We start from the raw sequence: 22,953 nt of genomic DNA, 5'->3' as shown, positions 1-22,953 counted from the left end.
GGACTAGTAATCAGAAGGTCACTGGTTCAAGCCCCACCACTGCCAGGTTGCTGCTGTTGGGCCCTTGAGCAAGGCCCTTAACCCTTAATTACTCAGACTGTATACTGGATCTGTAATGTAAGTCACTTTGGATAAAGGCGTCTGCTAAATGCCAAAAATGTAAATGTATGTCATCTTTTCACAAGATTTTGTAGTACATCTGTGGGAATTTGTGCCTGTTTATTCTCGAAAGCCTCGGTCGATGTTCCGGTTCATCCCGTATCTGTTGAGTGTGGCTGAGGTCAGGGCTCTGTGCAGGACACTGGGGTTTCTTGCTTTGTGCACAGTCAGGTTGGACTTTCATAGGAGAGGGCCTTCCCTAAACTGTTCTTGCATATAAATATAAATGTAACTGGTGTGTGTCTCAGTCGTGTTCCTGACCGTGATTCCGCTCTGGACCGTCCCTCTGCCCTGCACGTCAGTCCCGTCCGGACGTAACCGGTTCCCTGGATGGATTCTGGACGACGTGGTACAGCGTGTCGATCCGGCTGAGAAAGATCTGGAGTTTGATGGATTAATCAGAGCCGTGTGCTTCAGATCAGGGAGCTACGGGTACTGACCGACCGGTCAGGAACACCGGGGAGGGAAGGGGGGGGTTAGGGTGGCGTAGAGGGGAGGGCTGATCGATCTGTGATGAGGAAACAGTAACAGAGATGACGCTGCATAAATCAAACACTTTATATCCAAATACACAAAACAAACAAAAGTATTGGGGCGCTTTTATCCAAAGTGACTTTCTGTCTAAGCATTTCAGTGTTAAGGGCCCAACAGTGGCAACCTGGCAGAAATGGGGTTTGAACCAGCCCCCTTCTGATTACTAGTCCAGTGCCCTAACCAGTAGACTACGAATGCCTTTAATGATTGAATTCATGTGTTTCAGCCACAACAGCTGCTAACAGGTGTAATAATTTCATTTATTCATTCATTTTTTTAACCGCTTATCCAATCAGGGTCGCGGGGAGTGCTGGATCCTATCCCAGCTTTTCAATGGGCGCAAGGCACACAGTAACACCCTGGATGGGACACCAGTCCATCGCAGGGCACACACACACACACACATTTAATTTTATAGGGTAATTCAGTGTCTCCACTTAACCTGACTGCATGTTTTTGGACTGTTGGAGGAAAACGGAGCTCCCGGAAGAAACCCACACAGACACGGGGAGAACATGCAAACTCCACACAGAAAGGACCCGGACCGGACCGCCCCGCCCCGCCTGGGGACCTAACCCAGGACCTTCTTGCTGTGAGGCGACAGTGCTACCCACCGAGCCACCGTGCCGCCCTGTGTAATGATTTAATAATATATAAAAGAAATGATCATTTTTGCTGCTGCTTTTGTTTTGCAGCAAGTTTAGGGAAGGTCCTTTCCAGTTCCAGCATGACTGTGCACAAAGCGAGCTCTATAAAGACGTGAAGAAAAGCTCAGTTTGAAAACCAAGCAACTCCAGTGTCCTGCACAGAGCCCTGACCTCAGTGTCATCTTTGGGGTGAATTAGAATCACAACTGTGAGTCTGACCTCACGCACAGTTAAAGCCCTTTCAAACAGGTGTTCTCAAAAAGCTTCTCAAAAGAGCGGCTGTTGTTCTAGCTGGAAAAAAAGATCACACAGAGGTCAGAGGTCTGTTTTTAATACGGTTTGCTTTTGAAAAGGGACGTCCACCAAGCTCACGGTCAGGCGTCTGAATACTTTTGGCCGCACAGTGTTTATTTACGCCGGTAAATTTTCTCAAATCTTAATGAAACAATTTTTAAAAGAACGGTGATGAATGTGAATGTTTACAGATAAAACGTTTATGTTTGTAGTTTTATTTTAACCTCGATCAAAGACAATTCACAGATCAGCGCTTTATGATAGCGTTAGCATTCCTGTTAGCATTAGCATTTGGCATCCCGCCACCGTTCATAGCGGTTACGGTTTTATAGCTGTAGAATATAAAGAGACGCCGCTGGACGCTGTTCCAGAGCGCTGGTACTCACTAATCACTACAGCGGGTTAAATCTCATGATGGATGAAGCCCGCTGGTTGGTATTAATCCTCTTTTGAAGCAGAATAAGATGGTACAGAGGATTATGGGATATAACATGTACTCTCAGTAATGATGGATCACACCCACCAGACTGGGGAGGGTTTGGTACCTCCAGCTCCAGTGGGTGAACGGGTGGGGTGTGGGTGTGAGGTGAGCGGGGGAACGGGTGGGGTGTGGGGCAAGGTTGGGCGGGGGGTGGGTTGGCTCTACATGCTGCAGCGTATGAATATTGTATGAACATCATGGAGCTAAAAGCTTATAATGCATGAAGGATGGAACCTCAGCAGGAGCTGCGATCCATCGTCCTGCTGTCTGTTACTGCAGTACAATTAGTAACACAACCACTGACTGTGCGGTGTTTAATACGGGCGTCTGTCTGCGGTGCTACAGCAGGATTAACCTCACGCTTCATTACATGTAGACTTACTGCTGCTACGCTGTAAAACCACGGCGGTTTATACACCGTCTGGATTATCTGCTGAAGTAACTGAATTAATAACTGACTGTATGACTGACTGACTGACTGACTGACAGAGAAACTGACTGACACATTACAGACATGTACGGATAGACATGACTGAGTAAATGACCTGAATGAATAACTGACTGACTGAATGACTGACTGAATGAATGAATCACTCACTGAATGAATGACTGAATAACTGACTGACTGAATAACTGACTGAATGACTGAGTGACTGAGTGAATGACAGTAAATAACTGACTGACTGAATGACTGACTGACAGAATGAATAACTGACTGAATGACAGAATGAATAACTGACTGAATGACAGAATGAATAACTGACTGAATGAGAGAATGAATAACTGACTAAGTGACTGAATGAATAACTGACTGACTGACTGACTGTCTGACTGACTGACTGTCTGAATGAATGACTGACTGACTGCGTGAATAACTGACTAAGTGACTGAATGACTGAATAAATAACTGACTGACTGACAGAGTAACTGAATGACACATACAGACATGTACGGATAGACATGACTGACTGAATAACTGACTGACACATTACAGAGATGGACTGACTGACGTGCACCAGCTGTCCCAATCTGGTTATTCTCTTCTCCTTAAAGTCAACACATCTGCCTCCCACACACACACACACACACACACACACACACGCACGCACGCACGCACACACACACACACACACGCACACACACACACACACACACACACACACACACACACACACACCTCCCACTGCCCCCGCCCACCCGCAATCGCCCATCTGTCATCCCTTTCAGCCTCTCTTACCTAACACACACACACACACATACACACACACACACACACACTGAGCCACTCCCTCTCTGGGTTGGCAGTGATGTGAGAGAGCCGAGTGTGGATGCAGTGAGAGAGCGAGAGTGAGAGAGCGAGGGTTCGGATCTTCCTGTTCCTCTTCCTGGCTGCTCCGTGGACCCACGATCTGGATATAAAAGCACCTCAGCCTGGTAGATCAGTGCCACCCTGGTGCCCGAGCAGCGCCATGCCCGGTAAGAAAACTTGATTGATGGTTGTGTTTGTTTGTGAATGTTAGATTGTGGACGGAGGAAGCGGGATGGAGCTCAGGGATGAGGAACTCAGGGATAAGGAGCTCAGGGATGAGGAGCACAGAGATGAGGAGCTCATCACTCTGCTAATGCAAAGTTTATTAAATATTAAAGAGGAGCCGCAGCTCAGTACAGAAGAGCAGAAGCGTCTCTGTATAAAAACATCAAATTATTATTATTATTATTATTATTATTATTGTTATTGTGATATGAAGCTCACAATGCTTTATAATACAGTATATAAGATAATAAATAATAAATAATATAATATATAATAAATAATAAATAATATATAATATAATAAATAATATAATATAATACATAATATAATATATAATAGAACATGTGTCCTCCTCCCGGTCAGCACATCTTTATTTTTAGAAGAAATCAATCAGGCTCCAGTTTCACTCCATTAGCTTTTGAGCGTCTGTCAAATCTCATCAAACCTTTATAGGTTTGCAAATTTGTCTCTTCAAAACTCCTCATATGGTGCTTGGGGGTCCTAGAGAGCCGAGACCCTCTCAAACCCTCTTAAACAGCTTAAAGGCGTTTATTATTATTTATTATAAGGCGTTTAAGAGTGTTTATTATTAATTTATTATGGTTTATTTTAAAAGATGAAATTAAAGGTGAAATTTGCAGCTAGAAATCATTGAAACTCGGAGCTGCTCCTGCTCATTCGACGGGAATTGTGGCATTGGTCAATGCCTGTATCGAGTTTGGCATGTTCTCCCAACTTCCATACTGGTTTTCTACAGGAGGATCTCCTGAACTCCGCCCCGTTACATTTACATGTACAGTATTTAGCAGCAGCTTTTATTCAAAGTGACTTACAATAATGACTGAATGCAGTTTGAGAAATTGAGGGTTAAGGGCCGTGCTCAGGGGCCCAACAGTGTCTCTGTCCTTGTATGGTGTTCAGGGGTCCTGGCTGTCCTGAGTTTGGTATGTTCCCCCAACATCCATATTGGTGTTCTACTAAAGAATCTCCTGAACTCAGCTCCATTACATTTACAATCACAGCATTAAGCAGCAGCTTTTATCCAAAGCGACTTACAGTTACTTCTGAATACAGTTTGAGCAATTGAGGGTTAAGGGCCGTGCTCAGGGGCCCAACAGTGTCACCTCGTTGATGGTCGGGGTTGAACCCGATAACCTTTTCATTACTAGTCCAGTATCTTAACCGCTGAGCCACCACTGCCAGTCAAATCTGATCAAACCCTGATAGATTTGCAAACACGTCTCTTCAAAACTCCACATATGGTGTTCGGGAGTCCTAGAGAGCCGAGACCCTCGTAAACAGCTTAAAGCTACCTGATGCAGGGCCTGGGTCACCCCCACTCAGACACAGCCTATCACGTCTGTATGGAGATGCCCGGCCGGTCGATAGCACCATTAGGGATTCGAAAGCTAGATCTCGGCGGTAGTGGGCTAGTGTGATTTACCGCTGTGCCACCCGAGCGACTGCAGGTGACACATATTTTGCCTCAGAATGGCATGAAGAAACGTTGGAACCGGACCTCCCGGGACCCTGACCAGCATAAAGCGGGTGGTAAAACAGACAATGAATGAATGAACACTCAGTCCAAGTCTGATGCAAGCAAATCACGTTCCTAAAGGTTGGGACGGGGGCATGTTTACTGTGTTACATCACCTTTAAGTGTGTGTGTGTGTGTGTGTGTGTGTGTGTTGGCACCTTGACATGCACCCAGTGTAACTGAGGAACTGCAGCCCTGATCAGAATGAAGCAGAATCATACTGAAGTGATTATATAAAACAGTTTATGGTAAAACACACACACACACACACACACACACACACACGCTGATTTCAGGACTCGTTGTTCTGCAGTGTGTGTGTGTGTGTGTGTGTGTGTGTGTGAAGCTTTTTCTGGATTCCCACGAGAGAACACACACTGCAGCCTGGCACGACGTCCACAATCCGCCCTCCACAAACTGCACTTTTACATAACGAATCCTCTACCGAACCCACCTGGGAGCGCAGCGATCGGCGGCGTGATTCAGTTACAGAATCGTGTCCTTCTGCCTTCCTAAATACGGCCAGCAGAGGGGGCACGGAGGCACAGACGATTGAGGTGTCTGTTCCTGCGCACCTCGTTAAGCATTAAATGGCTCCAGGTGGACGTGTTTCTATTTATCATGATTTCTTAATGACAGATTTGCCGGCTGCTCCGTTGGCAACCTGCTTTCGTTTGGAGCCGTGACACCCGGTTCGATCGGCACACTTTGTGTATTTATGGGAATCTGGACGGTGTCGAGGCCGAGCGAGCTGACCCAGAGTGCTCTGAGCAGCTCGGTTACACCGCCGGACTGATTTACTGCCCACTGCGCCGGTCATCGACGTCTCCATTAACCACCAGCTCTACAGAAATCAATTTAGGAAGGGGGGGCTTTCATTTCTCATTTGAGAACCACTAAATATGGATGGATTGATGGATTGGCTCCCTGTGTGGGGTGTTCCTGCCCTGTGTCTGGTGTTTGCCTTAGGAACTGGACCTGCAGAGACCCTGACCAGATGAAAAAAGAAATGTAATGAGAAATGAACATACAATATATGGACAAAAATATTGGGACGCCACTTGCTATTTAATTTGTGTGTTTCAGCCACAGCGAGGGCTAACAGGTGATATAAAGGAAATGATATGCCTGCAAGTTTGTAGCAACAGTTTAGGGAAGGTCCTTTCCTGTTCCAGCATGAGCTAGGTCTATAAAGACGTGAAGAAAAGCTCCAGTGTCCTGCACAGAGCCCTGAGCTCAGCCCCACTCAACAGCTCTGGGATGAACCGGAACACCGACTGATCATCAGTGTTCAGCACAAATCCCCACACACACACAGAAGTAGAACCTGAGAAGTGTGTCTGCGTGTGGGAATTTGTGACGGTTCATCCCGGAGCAGGTGAGTGGGGCTGAGCTCAGAGCTCTGTGCAGGATGCTGGAGCATTTCTTACTCTGTGCTGGACTTTCATAGGAAAGGTCCTTCCCTAAACTGTTGCTGCAAAGTTGGAAGCATAAGATTTCCTTTATATGATTGATTTATTACACCTGTTAGTGACTGTTGTGGCTAAAACACACAAATTCAGTGATTAGAAGGGGCGTCCCAATACTTTTGTTCATAATAGTGGAACGATTTAACTTTGATCTCAAGATCAAAGCAATTATGTTTATAAAATGTTACTTTGTTACTTTGATGTTTATAAAATACTTTGATGTTTATTTTGTTACTTTGATGTTTATAAAATGTTACTTTGATGTTTATTTTGTTACTTTGATGTTTATTTTATTACTTTGATGTTTATAAAATGTTACTTTGATGTTTATAAAATGTTACTTTGATGTTTATTAAATGTTACTTTGATGTTTATTTGGTTACTTTGATGTTTATAAAATATTACTTTGATGTTTATTAAATGTTACTTTGATGTTTTGGGTTTACTGGGTTAATCAGCGTCTCAGTTGCAGGATTTTTGTGGTAGCTCATTCCTGAACACTATTAGGAAGTCGTTCCCTGGCAGCCCTCATTACCGCCGTGGGCGTCGTACTCTGAATGTCCGTTGCGGAAAAATGGGCGCCGGGGCGACTCAATAACCATAAATTCCAGCCAGCGAATCACGGCGTGTGTGTGTGTGTGTGTGTTGGTGTGATTCGGCGTGTGCACGAGAAACACACATCCGAGCTCCAGCTTCACATCCTGGTTAATGGACGTCTCACTGTGATATTTATCCGTTCAATTTGCTGGGCGTGTGTGTGTGTGTGTGTGTGTGGGTCACGTCCCAATTCCTCGCCCTGCAATTTAAACCTGTTTAATTTTAAATGGGTGCAGGTTTCAGACCTCCAGCGACTCCAAAACGTAAGTGGGGCGAAACCACTGGACGGACAAAAACTGTCTAGTGTCCAGCAGTAGAACGTTAACAGCATGTAATGAACTCTCTTATCCAAAACAACCAGTTCTGGGTAATTGAGCTTAGCAGTGATGAGACTTGAACCAGCAACCTTCTGACCCTGAGTCCAGGACCCAAACCTCTGAGCTATGACAGCTTATTGTAGTGTGTTTCATTTGTGCTCAGATAGGGTTTCTCAAGCCAGACTAGTTCTAGTTCTGGTTCAACATGACAGAACGGACACAAATCCCCTCAGTCATGGTTTAAAATCTGTTACAAAGACCTTCTACTGTTCCCTCTCTGATCGTCTCTGTTTAATATACACCGATCAGCCATAACATTAAAACCACCTCCTTGTTTCTACACTCACTGTCCATGTTATCAGCTCCACTTACCATATAGAAGCACTTTTTAGTTCTACAATTACTGACTGTAGTCCATCTATTTCTCTGCATGCTTTGTTAGACCCCCACAGGACCACCACAGAGCAGGTATTATTTAGGTGGTGGATGATTCTCAGCACTGCAGTGACACTGACATGGTGGTGGTGTGTTAGTGTGTGTTGTGCTGGTATGAGTGGATCAGACACAGCAGCGCTGCTGGAGTTTTTAAACACCGTGTTCACTCACCGTCCACTCTATTAGACACTCCTACCTAGTCGGTCCACCTTGTAGATGTAAAGTCAGAGACGATCGCTCATCTATTGCTGCTGTTTGAGTCGCTCATCTTCTAGACCTTCATCAGCGGTCACAGGACGCTGCCCACGGGGCGCTGTTGGCTGGATAGTTTTGGTTGGTGGACGATTCTCGGTCCAGCAGTGACAGTGAGGTGTTTAAAAACTCCAGCAGCGCTGCTGTGTCTGATCCACTCATACCAGCACAACACACACTAACACACCACCACCATGTCAGTGTCACTGCAGTGCTGAGTATCATCCACCACCTAAATAATACCTGCTCTGTGGGGGTCCTGTGGGGGTCCTGACCATTGAAGAACAGCATGAAAGGGGGTAACAAAGCATGTAGGGAAACAGATGGACTACAGTCAGTAATTGTAGAACTACAAAGTGCTTCTATATGGTAAGTGGAGCTGATAAAATGGACAGTGAGTGTAGAAACATGGAGGTGGTTTTAATGTTATGGCTGATCGGTGTATTTTTATCTGCTCTGTCAGGCCCGGACCTGTTCTCATGTTCTCATGGTGGAGATGATGAGATGATGAGATGGAAGAGGTGTCGGATGAACCTCTGTGTTCTGTATTAACACCCTCCCCCCCCAACACCCCCCAGGTTTCAGCAGAATGAAAATCTTCACATTATTCAGACAGAATGAAACTGCAGCTCATCTTTGTTTTGGTATTTTGGGAGGCACGGTGGCTCGGTGGGTAGCACAGTCGCCTCACAGCAGGAAGGTCCTGGGTTCGATTCTCCCCGTGTCTGTGCGGGTTTCCTCCGGGTGCTCCGGTTTCCTCCCACAGTCCAAAGACCTGCAGTAAACGTGTGTGTTTGCCATGTGACTGGTGACCTGTCCAGGGTGTTTCCTACCTTGTGCCCAGTAAACTGTACCCACCACGACCCTGACCAGGAGAAAGTCTAGTGAGAAGCTCTCTCAGATGAGCGGCTGTTTTCTATAAATAAAGAGCAGCAGAACGTGACCCAGATTCTCCACAAGAACCTGCAGTGTTTAAAAAAACAGGTACCAAGGGAAGGAAAGCAGGCAGCACACCAGGGTACACCAATACCACACAGAACTCAACACCACCACAAAACTCAACACCACCACACTGAGATCAAAACCAAAACTCAACACCACCACAAAACTAAACACCACCACACTGAGATTAACACAAAACTCAACACCACCACAAAACTAAACACCACCACAAAACTCAACACCACCACACTGAGATCAACACAAAACTAAACACCACCACACTGAGATCAACACAAAACTCTACACCACCACAAAACTAAACACCACCACACTGAGATCAACACAAAACTAAACACCACCACACTGAGATCAACACAAAACTCTACACCACCACAAAACTAAACACCACCACACTGAGATCAACACAAAACTAAACACCACCACACTGAGATCAACACAAAACTAAACACCACCACACTGAGATCAACACAAAACTAAACACCACCACAAAACTAAACACCACCACAAAATTGAACACCACCACAAAACTAAACACCAACACACTGAGATCAACACAAAACTAAACACCAACAGCTTCTTAGTCTTTATTATTAATCGTCTCAGTCGTGACTCAGTCCCAGTCAGTACCAGTATTAGTCTCGTCCTGTCTGTGTTATCAGTAAGTGTTGTTAGTTCTGTTCAGACTGGATCACAGATCATGTTACTGGTGTTTATCCAGAACGTTCAGTCTTCTCTTCAGGTTCTAAATGACTCGTCTAATTATGTCCATCCATCGTATTGCTGCCCGTCCTCTTTCTCTAGCGCCATTTATCTTGGTACTAATTATTTAAAAAGTCTTGGTCTTGTCTTGGTTGTAATCATTAAAACTTGATCCTGACATGATATTTATTAAAGGTCTTAAGCTCATCTTAGTCCTGATCCTGGTGTGTCCGTGTCCTTGTCGTGGTTGGTGATGATGAGGTTCGGTCTCGTCTATCAGATCTGGATGATTAAGACTCTTTATCTCACGTCAGCTCCACGTCCTGAATATTTATGAGCAGAACTCGGCTGTTTATTAATATTTATCAGCTGAATCACACGTTCTGAGACGCGCTCGCTTCCCCTCATGATGCAGGAGGTGATAAATCATTCTGATCGTTTATCTGTGGTGACGCGTCCATAAAATTCATGACTCACGAGAGCAGTGAGGAGTTTTTCACTTATTTATTTATTAATATTAAATTTTAACGAACAAACATAGAACGAGTCGTTTATTTCCCCAGAAACGAACACAGGTTAGCGTGTTTTACCGCGGCGGCATCCGCGTTACCAAATACAACGAGATTTATTAGCATTTATTAGCGTTTTTCTCTTGTTTGTTAGCATTTTTTTACCCACAGTTCTGTTCTGCTTCATCTCGCTTCAGTGGTGCTTCAGTAGCTCTTCAGCGCTGCTCCTGGATGTTGTTGATGTTTATCTTCCTCTGTACGTAACTCTGTAAGGGTTCTGGTTCTGATGTGTTGATGTGTGTGTGTGTGTGTGTGTGTATGTGTGTTGATGTGTGTGTGTATGTGTGTGTATGTGTGTGTTGATGTGTGTGTGTGTGTGTGTATGTGTGTGTATGTGTGTGTTGATGTGTGTGTGTGTGTGTGTGTGTGTGTTGACGTTAACAGGTTCAGCATGTGGATTTTGGAGGATCTGGTCAGTCTGAGGTAACGTCCACGTCACACACCCAACATAAACGTACCTGCTGTCCGTGTGTCAGAACCCTCCCCGGATCTCACCCGCCGCGCTGAACGTGATCGGACCTGCGCCGCCAGGACGATGGCCGACCCGTACCGAAACAGCTATCACCATGGAGACGGTTACCAGGGCGACTATCAGGAGGACGAGGACGCGGCCAGCGACGTGACCGAGGGCCACGACGAGGACGACCAGATGTACGAGGGCGAGTACCAGGGCATCCCGCACCCGGACGAGGTCCGACCGTGCAGGACCAAGGTGCGGCCGGAGCAGGAGGAGGAGGACGGCCTGGCCGAGCAGTACGAGGAGATCATGGGGGACTGCGGCCACGGTCGCTTCCAGTGGGGTCTGTTCGTGGTGCTGGGGTTGGCGCTCATGGCCGACAGCGTGGAGTGTTTCGTGGTGGCACTGGCACTGCCCAGCGCCGAGAAGGACATGTGCCTGTCCAACGCCGAGAAAGGCATGCTGGGTAAGTGTCGCTTATTTTCCATTTGGTCTTACTGGTGACTGTGAGCTGGTCAGACGATCTGGTGTTTAAGGTGGTACTGCCACACTCCTTTAGATCTCGTGTTTAAGGTGGTACTGCCACACTCCTTTAGATCTCGTGTTTAAGGTGGTACTAATGCACTCCTTTAGATCTTGTGTTTAAGGTGGTACTACCACAGTTCTTTAGATCTTATTTTTAAGGTGGCACTACTGCACTCCTTTAGAGCTTGTTTTTAAGGTGGTACTCCCACACTCCTTTAGATCTTGTTTTTAAGGTGGTACTACCACATCTCGTGTTTAAGGTGGTACTCCCACAATTCTTTAGATCTCGTGTTTAAGCTAATGGCTCTTTAGAAGAAGAAGAAGGACCCACACAGCTGCTCTACATAAAAGCTCCGTCTCATTATCCCGAGTGGTTTTGTGAGTGGGTGAAGAACCGCCGTGTTTGGCGCAGGTTCTGTACCGACCAGCAGCACAGTGGAAGCGACCACAAATTAGCTAATAGCTTCTTCCACACTGAGATTTATCCACCTGTTTTGCTTACTGGACTTTATATCAGTGTAAGTTCTGCTGGATGTGGAAGATGAAGAACCAATTTTAATTTCCCTGAGCACTCTCACAGTCTGACGCAGCACTTTTTAAACTCAGCTTTAGAAACCTTTCGGTCCCCTCAGGACCCTTCTGAAACCATTAAACCTTTCAGGAACCTTCTAAACCCTTCAGAACCCTTCAGGAACTTAAAGGAACCTTCCAGACCCTTTTGAAACCTTCTGAAACCTTCAGGACCCTTCAGGACCCTACTGAATTTCTGGAGCTCAGACCATCAGGTTCACTCTTACCTCACTGAAGGACCTACGTGCCTGGAAGCCCAATCTGGCCGGACATCAGAACTTTAGGAAGGTTCAAGGTTGTACGAAGCTCCTTCCATTTCAACATGATCTAGGCCACTCTGGATCTGGACTCTCAAAGCCTTTGATGCTCTTTATATCTCTGCCACAGTTTGATCTTGAGGATCCACAGACGGTTCCTTGGACTCTGTGGTTTGGTTTTAAATTGTGGGATCCTGTAGATCCTGGTGTTCCTGTCCAAACCACGTCTAATCCGTTTAGATGTGCAGCCACCTGAGACAGTGTGAGTGTGTGTGTGTGTGTGTGTGAGTGTGTGTGTGAGTGTGAGTGTGTGTGTGAGTGTGTGTGTGTGTGTGTGTGTGTGTGTGCAGTCCAGTCAGCGTCGGTTTCAGCAGATCGATAAACTTCCACCTGACCTTCAGTCTGATAAATAACCCGACTCACACCTCCTCCACCCACCACCCGCTCCCTCCAGGGGGCGCAACCGCACTCCTTCAGATCTGGTGTTTAAGGTGGTACCACCACATTTCTTTAGATCTCATATTTAAGGTGGTACCACCACATTTCTTTAGATCTTATATTTAAGGTGGTACTTCCACATTTCTTTAGATTTTGTGTTTAAGGTGGTACTATCACCCTTTTTTAAATCTCCTGTTTAAGGTGGTACTTCCACATTTCTTTAGATTTTGTGTTTAAGGTGGTACTATCACCCTTTTTTAAATCTCCTGTTTAAGGTGGTACTTCCACATTTCTTTAGATATTGTGCTTAAGGTGGTACTTCCACATTTCTTTAGATCTTGTGTTTAAGGTGGTACTTCCACATTTCTTTAGATCTTGTGTTTAAGGTGGTACTACCACATTTCCTTAGATCTCGTGTTTAAGGTGGTACTACCACATTTCTTTAGATCTCGTGTTTAAGGTGGTACTACCACATTTCTTTGGATCTCGTGTTTAAGGTGGTACTATCACACTCCTTTAGATCTCATGTTTAAGGTGGTACTATCACATTTCTTTAGATCTCGTGTTTAAGGTGGTACTATCACACTCCTTTAGATCTCATGGTTAAGGTGGTACTACCACATTTCTTTAGATCTCATGGTTAAGGTGGTACTCCTACATTTCTTTAGATCTCAGGTTTGTGCTCATTACATCCATAAAGTTCTAATAATTTATCAGTAATTGTTTTGATATTTGACCCCTGAGTGTGATGTCTGTGCGCTCCTGCAGGTCTGGTCGTGTTCCTGGGGATGATGTTCGGAGCGTTTGTTTGGGGAGGAATGGCCGATAAGGTTGGAAGAAGGAAATGTCTGATTATCTCTCTGACCATCAACTGCATCGCCGCGTTCTTCTCGTCCTTCGCTCAGGGTTACGGCTTCTTCATCTTCTTCAGACTCATCTCGGGCTTCGGGTACGAGACTCCAGGCTCTGTGTTGGTGCTGGTAACACAAGCAGCGCTGGGTGTTTGCTGGGTGTTTTCTGTTAGGACTGATTCTTTGAATATGTACTCATATATGTACAATGATAACCCACATGCTAGCACCACCTCTGAGATCAAGGTTTTAATCTTAGCAGTGCTATCTGGCGCTAGGGGTGAATTGTTATATCTTACCTGGTCTGTCTATGCATTCCAGGATCGGCGGCTCCATCCCGATTGTCTACACCTACTTCTCTGAGTTCCTACAGATGGATAAGAGAGGAGAACATCTCAGCTGGCTCTGTATGTTCTGGATGATGGGAGGCATTTACGCATCCTTTACCGCCTGGGGCATCATCCCTCAATACGGTAAATAAACACGACGCAACAGACACAGAGAACCACGAGAACAGAATAAAATAGAATAGAATATAATAGAAAAGGATAGACAAGAAAGTGTCATAACGCCCATATAAGGAAAGTGTAGTAACGACCGTATAAGGAAAGGGTTATAACAACCATATAAGGAAAGTGTAATTACAACCATATACAGAAAGTGTAATAACAACCATATAAGGAAAGTGTAATAACGTCCATATAAGGAAATCGTAATACCGACCATATATGGAAAGTGTAATGATGACCATATAAGGAAAGTGTAATAACGACCATATAAGGAAAGTGTAATACCGACCATATATGGAAAGTGTAATGATGACCATATAAGGAAAATGTAATAACGACCATATACGGAAAGCGTAATAAAGACCATATAAGGAAAGTGTAATAATGACCATATAAGGAAAGTGTAATAATGACCATATAAGGAAAGTGCGAGTAAACGTCTGTGTGTGTGTGTGTGTGTGTGTGTGTTTACAGGTTGGGGTTTCAGCATGGGAAGCGAGTTTCAGTTCCACAGTTGGCGCGCGTTCGTGTTGGTTTGCGCTCTGCCGGCCATCGCGGCTCTCATTGGCCTGATGTTCATGCCCGAGAGTCCACGCTTCCTGCTGCAGGTACAGAAAAAGAAACACACCTTATTATTTATATACACTAGATCAAAAGTATATGGACATCCCTCATAATCCCTCACCCTTCCCTGTGGCAAGGTTCCTAGTGGTTACTGACGGGGGTTCCTCATAGTTCTCAAGTTGTCCCCAACCACAATGGTCTGAGAAGGCATGAGCCACCAATCGCTTGTTGGGTGGCTAAGACTCATGAAGGCTGTGGTGTCTTGTCTGGACCGCCAGAAGATCTACTGTGGATCAAACTGGACATCGGAACAACTGATCCAGGATGGACTGTAGGACCATCCAGCTCACAACAAAAAGGTGCTGAAGGAGCTGCTGGTAATGTCCTGGTACCAAACCCCACAGGAACCCTTCAGACATCTAGAAGGGTCTGGAAGGGTCTGTCTGGGTGGCAAGTTAGGTGGTGGTTTTAATGTTTGACTTACTATTCAATAAGAGTGAAATCAAGAACATGAACGGGCGTGGCGGTGATGCTCAAATTGACAAGGATCACGACGAGGACCACAAGTTCTGTTACTTTGGGCGTGTCTTGAGGACGTTGAAGGTGACGTTACTGTATGACGGCTGGACTGGAGAAAGCAGCCAACCATCACAAAGCCACCATGAGTCTATTATTTACTATCAGATCTGCATGATCCACTGGCGTTCCACCTTCAACCTTCATCAGATGTTCATTCATCCATACTTAATCATGTCTGACTAATAGTGAATCTCCTTCTCCTTCGATCATTTCAGCACGCCAAGCACGATGAAGCCTGGATGATCCTGAAGCAGGTCCACGACACCAACTGGAGAGCTAAAGGAGAACCGGAGCGGGTTTTTACGGTGAGTGCAGACCGGGTTCCTGCAGGAACGTCTCGCTGGGTCTCGGTTTTCTGCTCGGTGTGAGAATTTCCGGATGTGTTTTCTGTTCAGGTTTCTCAAATCAAGACCCCGAAGACACAGGAGGACGAGTTTTTCGAGATCCAGACGTCGACGGGGACGGGATTTCAGAGATGGGCGGTGCGCACGCTGACCCTCATCAAACTGGTACCTTCATTAACGTCACGTATGAGATTGAGACGTTATTGTTCTTTGGCTGTTTTTACACGCTGATCCTGACAGGTGATGATCTGTGTTTAATCTACAGGTGATGAAAAACGTCGCGTCCCTGATGGGTCGAGAATTTCGACTGGCGACGCTCCTCATGGCGGCTATCTGGTTTACCATGGCCTTCAGGTAAAATTTACATTTAAGAGTCTTATTCAGTTTCTTAAGCGATTATTTTGCTGCTACAAATAAACATAAATTCTGTCAATACTGAGGAATACTGAATATTGAGGTCCAGTCTTAAGGATGTGGAGATGCTTGAGAGGGGTCGTAGGTCAGGTGTTGGTAGGTGGTACCGGTTGAGGTACCGGTTGAGGTCCCGTACCCAAATGAACCTGTTAAAGTTAAATATTTTGATTTGGATTTATCGGATCAGCTTAGGGACTAATGGGTACTGGGTAACGGGGTGATAAAGGAACCAGGGGACGGAACTGCATGCTGTGAAGACAGAACAGAGCTGAGACTGTTCATGTGGCGGAAGAAGCTGTGATGCCATGGCTAGAGGTGCTAGCGCATCGCCAGAGGGGGTGTGTCAGTCAGGGCAACAATACGATCAGGGAATTGGATACGACTAACTTGAGAGGAAAATTGATGTGAAATAATTATGATATAAGGAAAGTGGAATAACAACCATATAAGTCGTTAAATGTAAATTCACCCTGATTAACGTGACGTAATTAAGCTTCTATTGTTTTTAATTTTCCTTATGATGTTGATGTTGGTGTTGATGTTGGTGTTGATGTCGGTGTTGGTGTTGATGATGGTGTTGATGTTGGTGTTGATGGTGTTGGTGTTGGTGTGTTCCAGTTACTACGGTTTGGCCGTGTGGTTTCCAGACATGATCAAGCACCTGCAGGACGAGGAGTACAAGTCCAGGATGAAGACCTTCCACAGAGAGAGAGTCGAACACTTCCACTTCAACTTCTCCCTCACAAACCAGCTCCACAGAGAGGGCGAGTACATCGACGACAAGTACGTCCTGTAAACTAACGTCCCTTTTTCCATTATGAGTCTGTGCCGTGTGATTTTTGGCGGTGGTGGCTCACTGGTTTGGGTACCGGAACAATGATCAGAAGGTTGTTGGTTCAAGCCTTAACACTACCAAGTTGCCATGGTTGGGCCCCTGACCGAGGCCCTTATTGCTTTGAAAATAACTTTGAATAAAAGCAGCTGCTAAATGCTGTAAACAACATGCAGTCAGCAATTACATTTGCTATCAGGGGTGATAAATCGTTCATATAAAGTAAATGATCAGTTTAGGGAAGGGCCTAACCTGTTCCTGTGCACAAAGCAAAAAACCACAAAACCCCAGTGTCCAGCACAGAGTCCTGGAATGAACCAGGGCAGCTGTAGCCTATTGGTTAAGGTACTGCACTAGTAATCAAAAGGTTGCTGGTTCAAGCCTTATCACTGCCAGGTTGCAACTGTTGGGCCCTTGAGCAAGGCCCTTAACCCTTAATTGCTTAGACAGTTTACTGTCACAGTACTGTAAGTCACTTTGGATAAAAGCGTCTGCTAAATGCCAAAAATGTAAACATAAACCGGAACATCAGCTGAGGATTTCTTGGATTAATGGGCACAAATTCCCACAGACATACTTCAAAGTCCGAAAATCCAAAAGGATCCCCGTTTGTTTCTGAAATGGTTTGTCCTAACCTAACCTAAGCTCATGGTCGGGTGTCCAGATACTCGCTCTCACCCCCTTGCCGGCTTGAAGTTCCAGGATGATGGTCCCAGATTAGATGGATCAGTTGCTTCAGGTTCAAGTGCTTAATTCAATTCCATTTCTCGTCCAGGTTCATCAGCATCCGGATGAAGTCGGTGAGGTTCGAGGATTCGCTCTTTGAGGATTGTTATTTCGAGGACATTAAATCCACAGACACGTTTTTTGAGAACTGCACCTTCAGATCCACCATCTTCTACAAAACGGGTGAGTGCTGATCGTCTTTATTTACCCTGGAAAATGCTACTGGGCGACTAGGTTCCCCCTAGCGGGCACAATTGGCAGTGCCATTAGTTTGCTGGGTGGGGAAAAAGATGGGACTAAAAAGTGAACGGTGAGTAGCGCGTGACTCTCCATGCCCGAGACCGACCTCACACACCGATCCACACAAGTACGGGTAAATAAGAAGGAGTCGGTGGAGTGCACAAGCACCATAGGGAGGCCGTGTCAGAAGAATATACCCCCCTCAAACACCATCGGGGTCTCCAGTAGAGGAAGAGGAACTGGCTATGACTAAACTTAATTTTTTTTTCTCTCTGCGGCCCACACCACCCTCCTTATTGTGTCCGGGCAGGGGACCTGCACTGACAGCGCACTGACAAGTGCACCTCACAATGGTTAGGCTGTTCAGCCACGCCCCCTCCCTCAGACAAAGCCAATAATGTCTATGCAGATATCGATAGCACCACTGAGATTCGAACCCTTGATCGAGAAGCGCCGTGACTAACACACGCCCCTCCGACACGTGTGCAGTGCTGACCGCTTCTTTTCACCTACACAAGGTTTATACAGAGATCTGTATGAAGAGTCACGCACTGATCTCCATTATCCCCCGTCTCTGTGCAGCACTTTAATCATGAGGAATCACCTCTGACCTGCCCTTCCTCAGACGAGCCAATAGTTGTTTGTGTAATAACAGGACACTAACAGACTTTTATACGTCTTCGTTGTCCCGCCAGATTTGTACTCTGAGAAGTTCATCGACTGTACGATGGAGAACACCAGCTTCATCCACACCAGGAAGGGCTGCCACTTAAATTCCGAGGAGGAGAACGACGTCCTCGTCTACCTGGTCAGCTTTTTAGGGAGTCTGGCCGTGCTCCCGGGGAACATCATATCGGCGCTCTTCATGGACAAGATCGGAAGGATTAAAATAATCGGTGAGTAGAACGTACAGTAGAACAGTCCTGTACACTGTGTGGTCAAAAGTGTATGGACGCCTGAGCGTGAGCTTGTTTTACACTCTGTTTTACCAGGTCTTTCTTTTGCAGCTTAAATTTCATCCAGTCTTCTGGGAAGCCTTTCTACAAGACTTTAAAGTGCGTCTGTGGGGATTTGTGTCTCTAATTAGTCAATAGAGTCAGTCAGGTCAGGTTCAGAGCGTCTCATGTCAAACCACGTCTTCATAGAGCTCGCAAAAAGAGGAACGGTACTTCCCCAAACTGTTGACTTAATGTTAAAAGCATATCATTTACCTTATATTATTTTAAACACCTGTTAGTGATAGATGTGGGAGAAATATTCATTAGGAGGGGCGTCCACATACTTTTGGCCATTTAGTGTTTTCTCTGCTTGACACATTATATTCCATAACAAACACTATATGGCCAAAAGTATGTGGACACCATGAGTATTAACATGAACTTTAAACAATGTGAGCTCTATAAAGACGTAAGGAAAAGCTCAGCGTCCTACAACAGCTCTGGGATGAACCGGAACGTCAACTGAAGCTTCGTTGACCAAATGAATGGGCTCAAATTCCCACAGACGTACTTCAAAGTCTCCTGAGAATGAGCGGCTGTTGTTCTAGCTGAACACTCCATTTTAATACAGTTTGTTTTCTAAACAGGACATCCGACAAGCTCACGGTCAGGTGTCTAGATACTTTTGGCTGTCATTTAAAATAAAAAAATAATAAATGAATTTTGTCGTACCTCTTTGTCCCCGTTCAGGAGGCTCGATGCTGATCTCGGCCGGCTGCACCTTCTTCCTGTTCCTGAGTTTCAGCCAGGCGGCCATCATCGCCCTGCAGTGCCTGTTCTGCGGCGTCAGCGTGGCGGCGTGGAACGGCATCGAGGTCATCACCGTGGAGCTCTACCCGGCCACTAAGAGGTATAACCGGAAAAATCTGAAGCAGAGCCACTTTAAAGGTCTGAAGGGAAAGAGGAGAGAATTGAAGTTGATCTTTTGATCTACTGGAAGCCGGCAGAGTGATGAGAGATGCTGGCGTGAACCGGGTGTGAACCGGGCGTGAACCGGGCGTGAACCGGGCGTGCTCCAGTTTGTGCTGGAGCAGAAAAGGTCCTTCCCCAAAGTGGTGCCTCCGAGCTGGAATTTATATGATATGGTTGATTTCATACACCTCCTAGTGGTGGGTGCGGCTACTACGACAGTGGTAGCCTAGTGGGTAGAGCATTGGGTTACCAACCAGAAGGTTGTGGGTTTGGATCCAGGCTCTGCCATGCTGCCACTGTTGGGCCCTTAACCCTGTCTGCACCTTTCATTGTACTGTACACATGTACGTAGATGTGTCATTAAGAGTGCTGTCCACATACTTTTGACCATATAATGCAGCTCACTGGGAATCAAAGGTGCAGCATTTGCACACAAAACTGAATGAAACTTGTTTGTTTGTTTGTTTGTTTGTTTGTTTGTTCCAGGGCCACGGCGTTCGGAGTTCTGAATGCCGTCTGTAAACTGGCAGCCATCCTGGGCAGCTCGATCTTCGCCTCATTCGTCGGCATCACTAAAGTCATTCCGATTCTTCTGTCCTGTGCCGCGCTGGTGTGTGGAGGCCTGCTCGCCCTCAAACTGCCCGAAACCAGAGAGAAGATTCTGCTGTGACGGCAAAAATTACACTAATGACCTTCCAGAACACACGAATGCACGTCAGAAAACCAAACGGCTCGGGTTCACGCGTCCGGTTTCCTTAGTAATCTACCAAAAAGTGTCCCAAATTACCTGCCTTCACCCTAAAGCTGTAGAGCTATATCAATAAACTTCTAGATGTTGCCAAGATGCCAAAATGGAATGTTTACCACTCAGCGATCTTTTCTTTTTGGCTCCAGATCATTAATGAAATTTATTTAATGATGTTTAGATCCCAGCAGCTCTGTTTCCGTTCCAATGATGTTTCAGTGTTTCAGCTTTGGAATATCCATCATAATATCTGCTGCCGTATTAACTATATACTGTATTTATTCTCATATCACAGCGGTAGAGGATGTAATTTGACAACATTGGGAGAAAAGGGAACAAGAAAATAATACAATCAAATTCACACCTCAGCAGCTTTTTGCAGAATAACATCAGTGCATGAAGTATTTCAATAACAAAGGGTCAGTTTGATGCAAATCAGCCGTCTGCAGCCAAATATCCGGACATTATTCATGCAGTTTTATTGCAGTCCTGGCATTTTATGCCCGAATCAGCAAATCTGATCTGTACCTGATGTACCGGAGCTTCAAAATGACTTTCATGCTACGAATACGGTAATCATAACCACCGTGCTGATCTGATATAACACCAAAATATGACTCTAGAAACCAAAATAACAAGAGGATAGCCATAATAACGACACTTTTTACCTTTTCAGAACCATTTTACCCTCTGATTTGAATGTAATATAGCAGATGTACCTGGGGGTTCCTGCCAACAACTGATGGGAACATTGACCAATCCTAAAATTATCCAAAGCTAGTGAGTGAAATGTGTTTACTTCTTCTTATTCTTACATCAGTATATTGGGCAGGGGGGCATTTTGAGCTTATTTAAACATTTGGGGATGTGTTCCCTCCATTATATATGCTGATTACAGCCTTGAATTAAAGCCACTTGAGTCAATTGCTGTATTTTTTATCGAATCAGGTGCAGCACCTCAGAAAACACTTCGTCCTCGTTATTTATGTCCTCTTCTACACTTTTCCTGCTCCGGCCTGTAATTTTGCACCTCTGGCTTTGATTTATGTGCTAAATGTTTGCAAATGTTCGTCTGTTCTGCATTTTTAGTGGAAGTTCTGATTCCGTCGTCTGCTGTATTTGATGAGGTGCATCTGAATAAAGCTGTGTGTGTAATTTCACTAACCACGACTACTTAAATATATAAATAACTCTTTCCTAAACTCTTTGCATTCCAGCTTTTCATGCCATGAGACCTCCAAAGTCTTAAAAGCAAACACTGAACTGGTGAACAGTGGACTGGTTCTGGTTAAACGCTAACCTGAGGTGGAAATGTGAAAGCTGTTAGCCGAGCTGCATGTTGTGAGCTAATAATGTTTACGTCTTTTTTCTGTCTGTTGTCGAACCAAACGAATGTTCCCGATGTCTTTATGTCTTGTGTCACTAAGTGTAAATAAAAACTGACTGATTTGCTGTTATAATGTGTGTTTTTATCTTAAAATCCGCAAAAAAGCACGAAGAAACTGAAGCTAACCTGAAGCATTACTTTGGGGATCATGCAGGCACATTAATCAGACAGCAGATGTCGCTGCTGCATCAGTAATAAAGCAGCACCTCATTTGGCTTTACTACTACGCTGTGTTCGTGTCCTCAATGGGCACAGAGACGCCAGAACTGGACACTGGAGCAACAGACCTGATTTTAATGGTTATTTTAATGGTTCCTGGATTGCTGACCACAGACATGTACAGCCAAAAGTATGTAGACACCCTTTAAATTAGTAAGTTTAGCTGTTTCAGTCGCACCATACTAACAGCTGTATGACACATTCATTCATTATGTGTTTTCCAGCACTTTGTTTAGGGTCGCGGTGGGTCCGATTCAATGGGCGAAAGGCAGGAAACACCATGCACAAGTCGCCAGTCCATGACAGCGCAAACACACACACACACCATAGGGTCTAATCATCTAGGCTCCTGGAAGAAAGCCCACTCACACACAGGGAGAACATGCAAACTCCACACAGGAAGGACCTGGACCACTCCCCCTGGAATAAAACCCAGGAGTTTTATGCTGTGAGGTGACAGTGCTACCCACTGAGCAACCTGTATAACATAATCCTCCAATTTTGCAAGAGATTAGGGAAGGCCCTTTAATGTACCACCTCTGCTCTGCTTTAGTGTACCAAGCACATGACCAAATAAATCATTAAACTTTATGTGTTTATGCTTCAGTTTTGTACTTTTATTGATGTGTTTTATTGATGCTACTGGACGTTTAGATGCACTTAGCTTAAGCTCTAACCTCCTGACCGTGCATCAGTCGGTGATAGACCATGTCTGGGTTATTTTTCTCCTCTCTATTGTTTATTTTGGTGCTGATTCACGTCTCACTGGTTTTTGAGTAGCTGTGTGAAAGATGTAACACACACACACACACACACACACACACACACACACAGCGGTTTGAGACGTATTTGGAAGTGTGTGTTAGACAGCTAGCTGTCCGGTCAGCGGTGTTTGTTTA

The 22,953-nt window shown here is 45.3% G+C and overlaps 1 protein-coding gene across 4 annotated transcripts; it reads left to right on the top strand.

Moving 5' to 3' along the window:
- The first annotated feature begins 3,475 nt into the window (after nt 1-3,475).
- sv2bb (synaptic vesicle glycoprotein 2Bb) lies at nt 3,476-21,908 on the top strand. Of its 4 annotated transcripts, none has more exons than XR_010013476.1 (14): nt 3,476-3,591; nt 10,872-11,410; nt 13,503-13,683; nt 13,907-14,058; nt 14,569-14,702; nt 15,453-15,542; nt 15,633-15,746; nt 15,847-15,935; nt 16,614-16,778; nt 17,603-17,736; nt 18,489-18,689; nt 19,482-19,641; nt 20,190-21,020; nt 21,125-21,908. XR_010013476.1 is itself a non-coding variant. In XM_063000271.1 (13 exons), the coding sequence occupies exons 2-13, from the start codon at nt 11,023-11,025 to the stop codon at nt 20,371-20,373; spliced, it is 1,992 nt and encodes a 663-aa protein (XP_062856341.1). In that variant the 5' UTR covers nt 3,476-3,591; nt 10,872-11,022; the 3' UTR covers nt 20,374-21,908. The 4 variants fall into 4 exon arrangements, 2 of the variants coding, with proteins under 2 accessions (XP_062856341.1, XP_062856342.1); XR_010013477.1 differs by having other exon boundaries at nt 20,190-21,228; nt 21,666-21,908; XM_063000271.1 differs by having other exon boundaries at nt 20,190-21,908.
- The last annotated feature ends 1,045 nt before the right edge of the window (nt 21,909-22,953 follow it).

Source organism: Trichomycterus rosablanca, chromosome 8, assembly GCF_030014385.1.
Source record: "Trichomycterus rosablanca isolate fTriRos1 chromosome 8, fTriRos1.hap1, whole genome shotgun sequence".
Classification (NCBI taxonomy): domain Eukaryota; kingdom Metazoa; phylum Chordata; class Actinopteri; order Siluriformes; family Trichomycteridae; genus Trichomycterus; species Trichomycterus rosablanca.
This window is presented reverse-complemented; position numbering and strand designations above follow the sequence as displayed.

Excerpts from the sequence above, each read along its gene's own strand:
- sv2bb (XM_063000271.1), top strand. The coding sequence starts at position 11,023 with ATGGCCGACCCGTACCGAAACAGCTATCACCATGGAGACGGTTACCAG. Across the intron at positions 14,059-14,568 it reads GGGCATCATCCCTCAATACG|GTTGGGGTTTCAGCATGGGA; the intron begins GTAAATAAACAC and ends GTGTGTTTACAG. Across the intron at positions 18,690-19,481 it reads CGGAAGGATTAAAATAATCG|GAGGCTCGATGCTGATCTCG; the intron begins GTGAGTAGAACG and ends GTCCCCGTTCAG.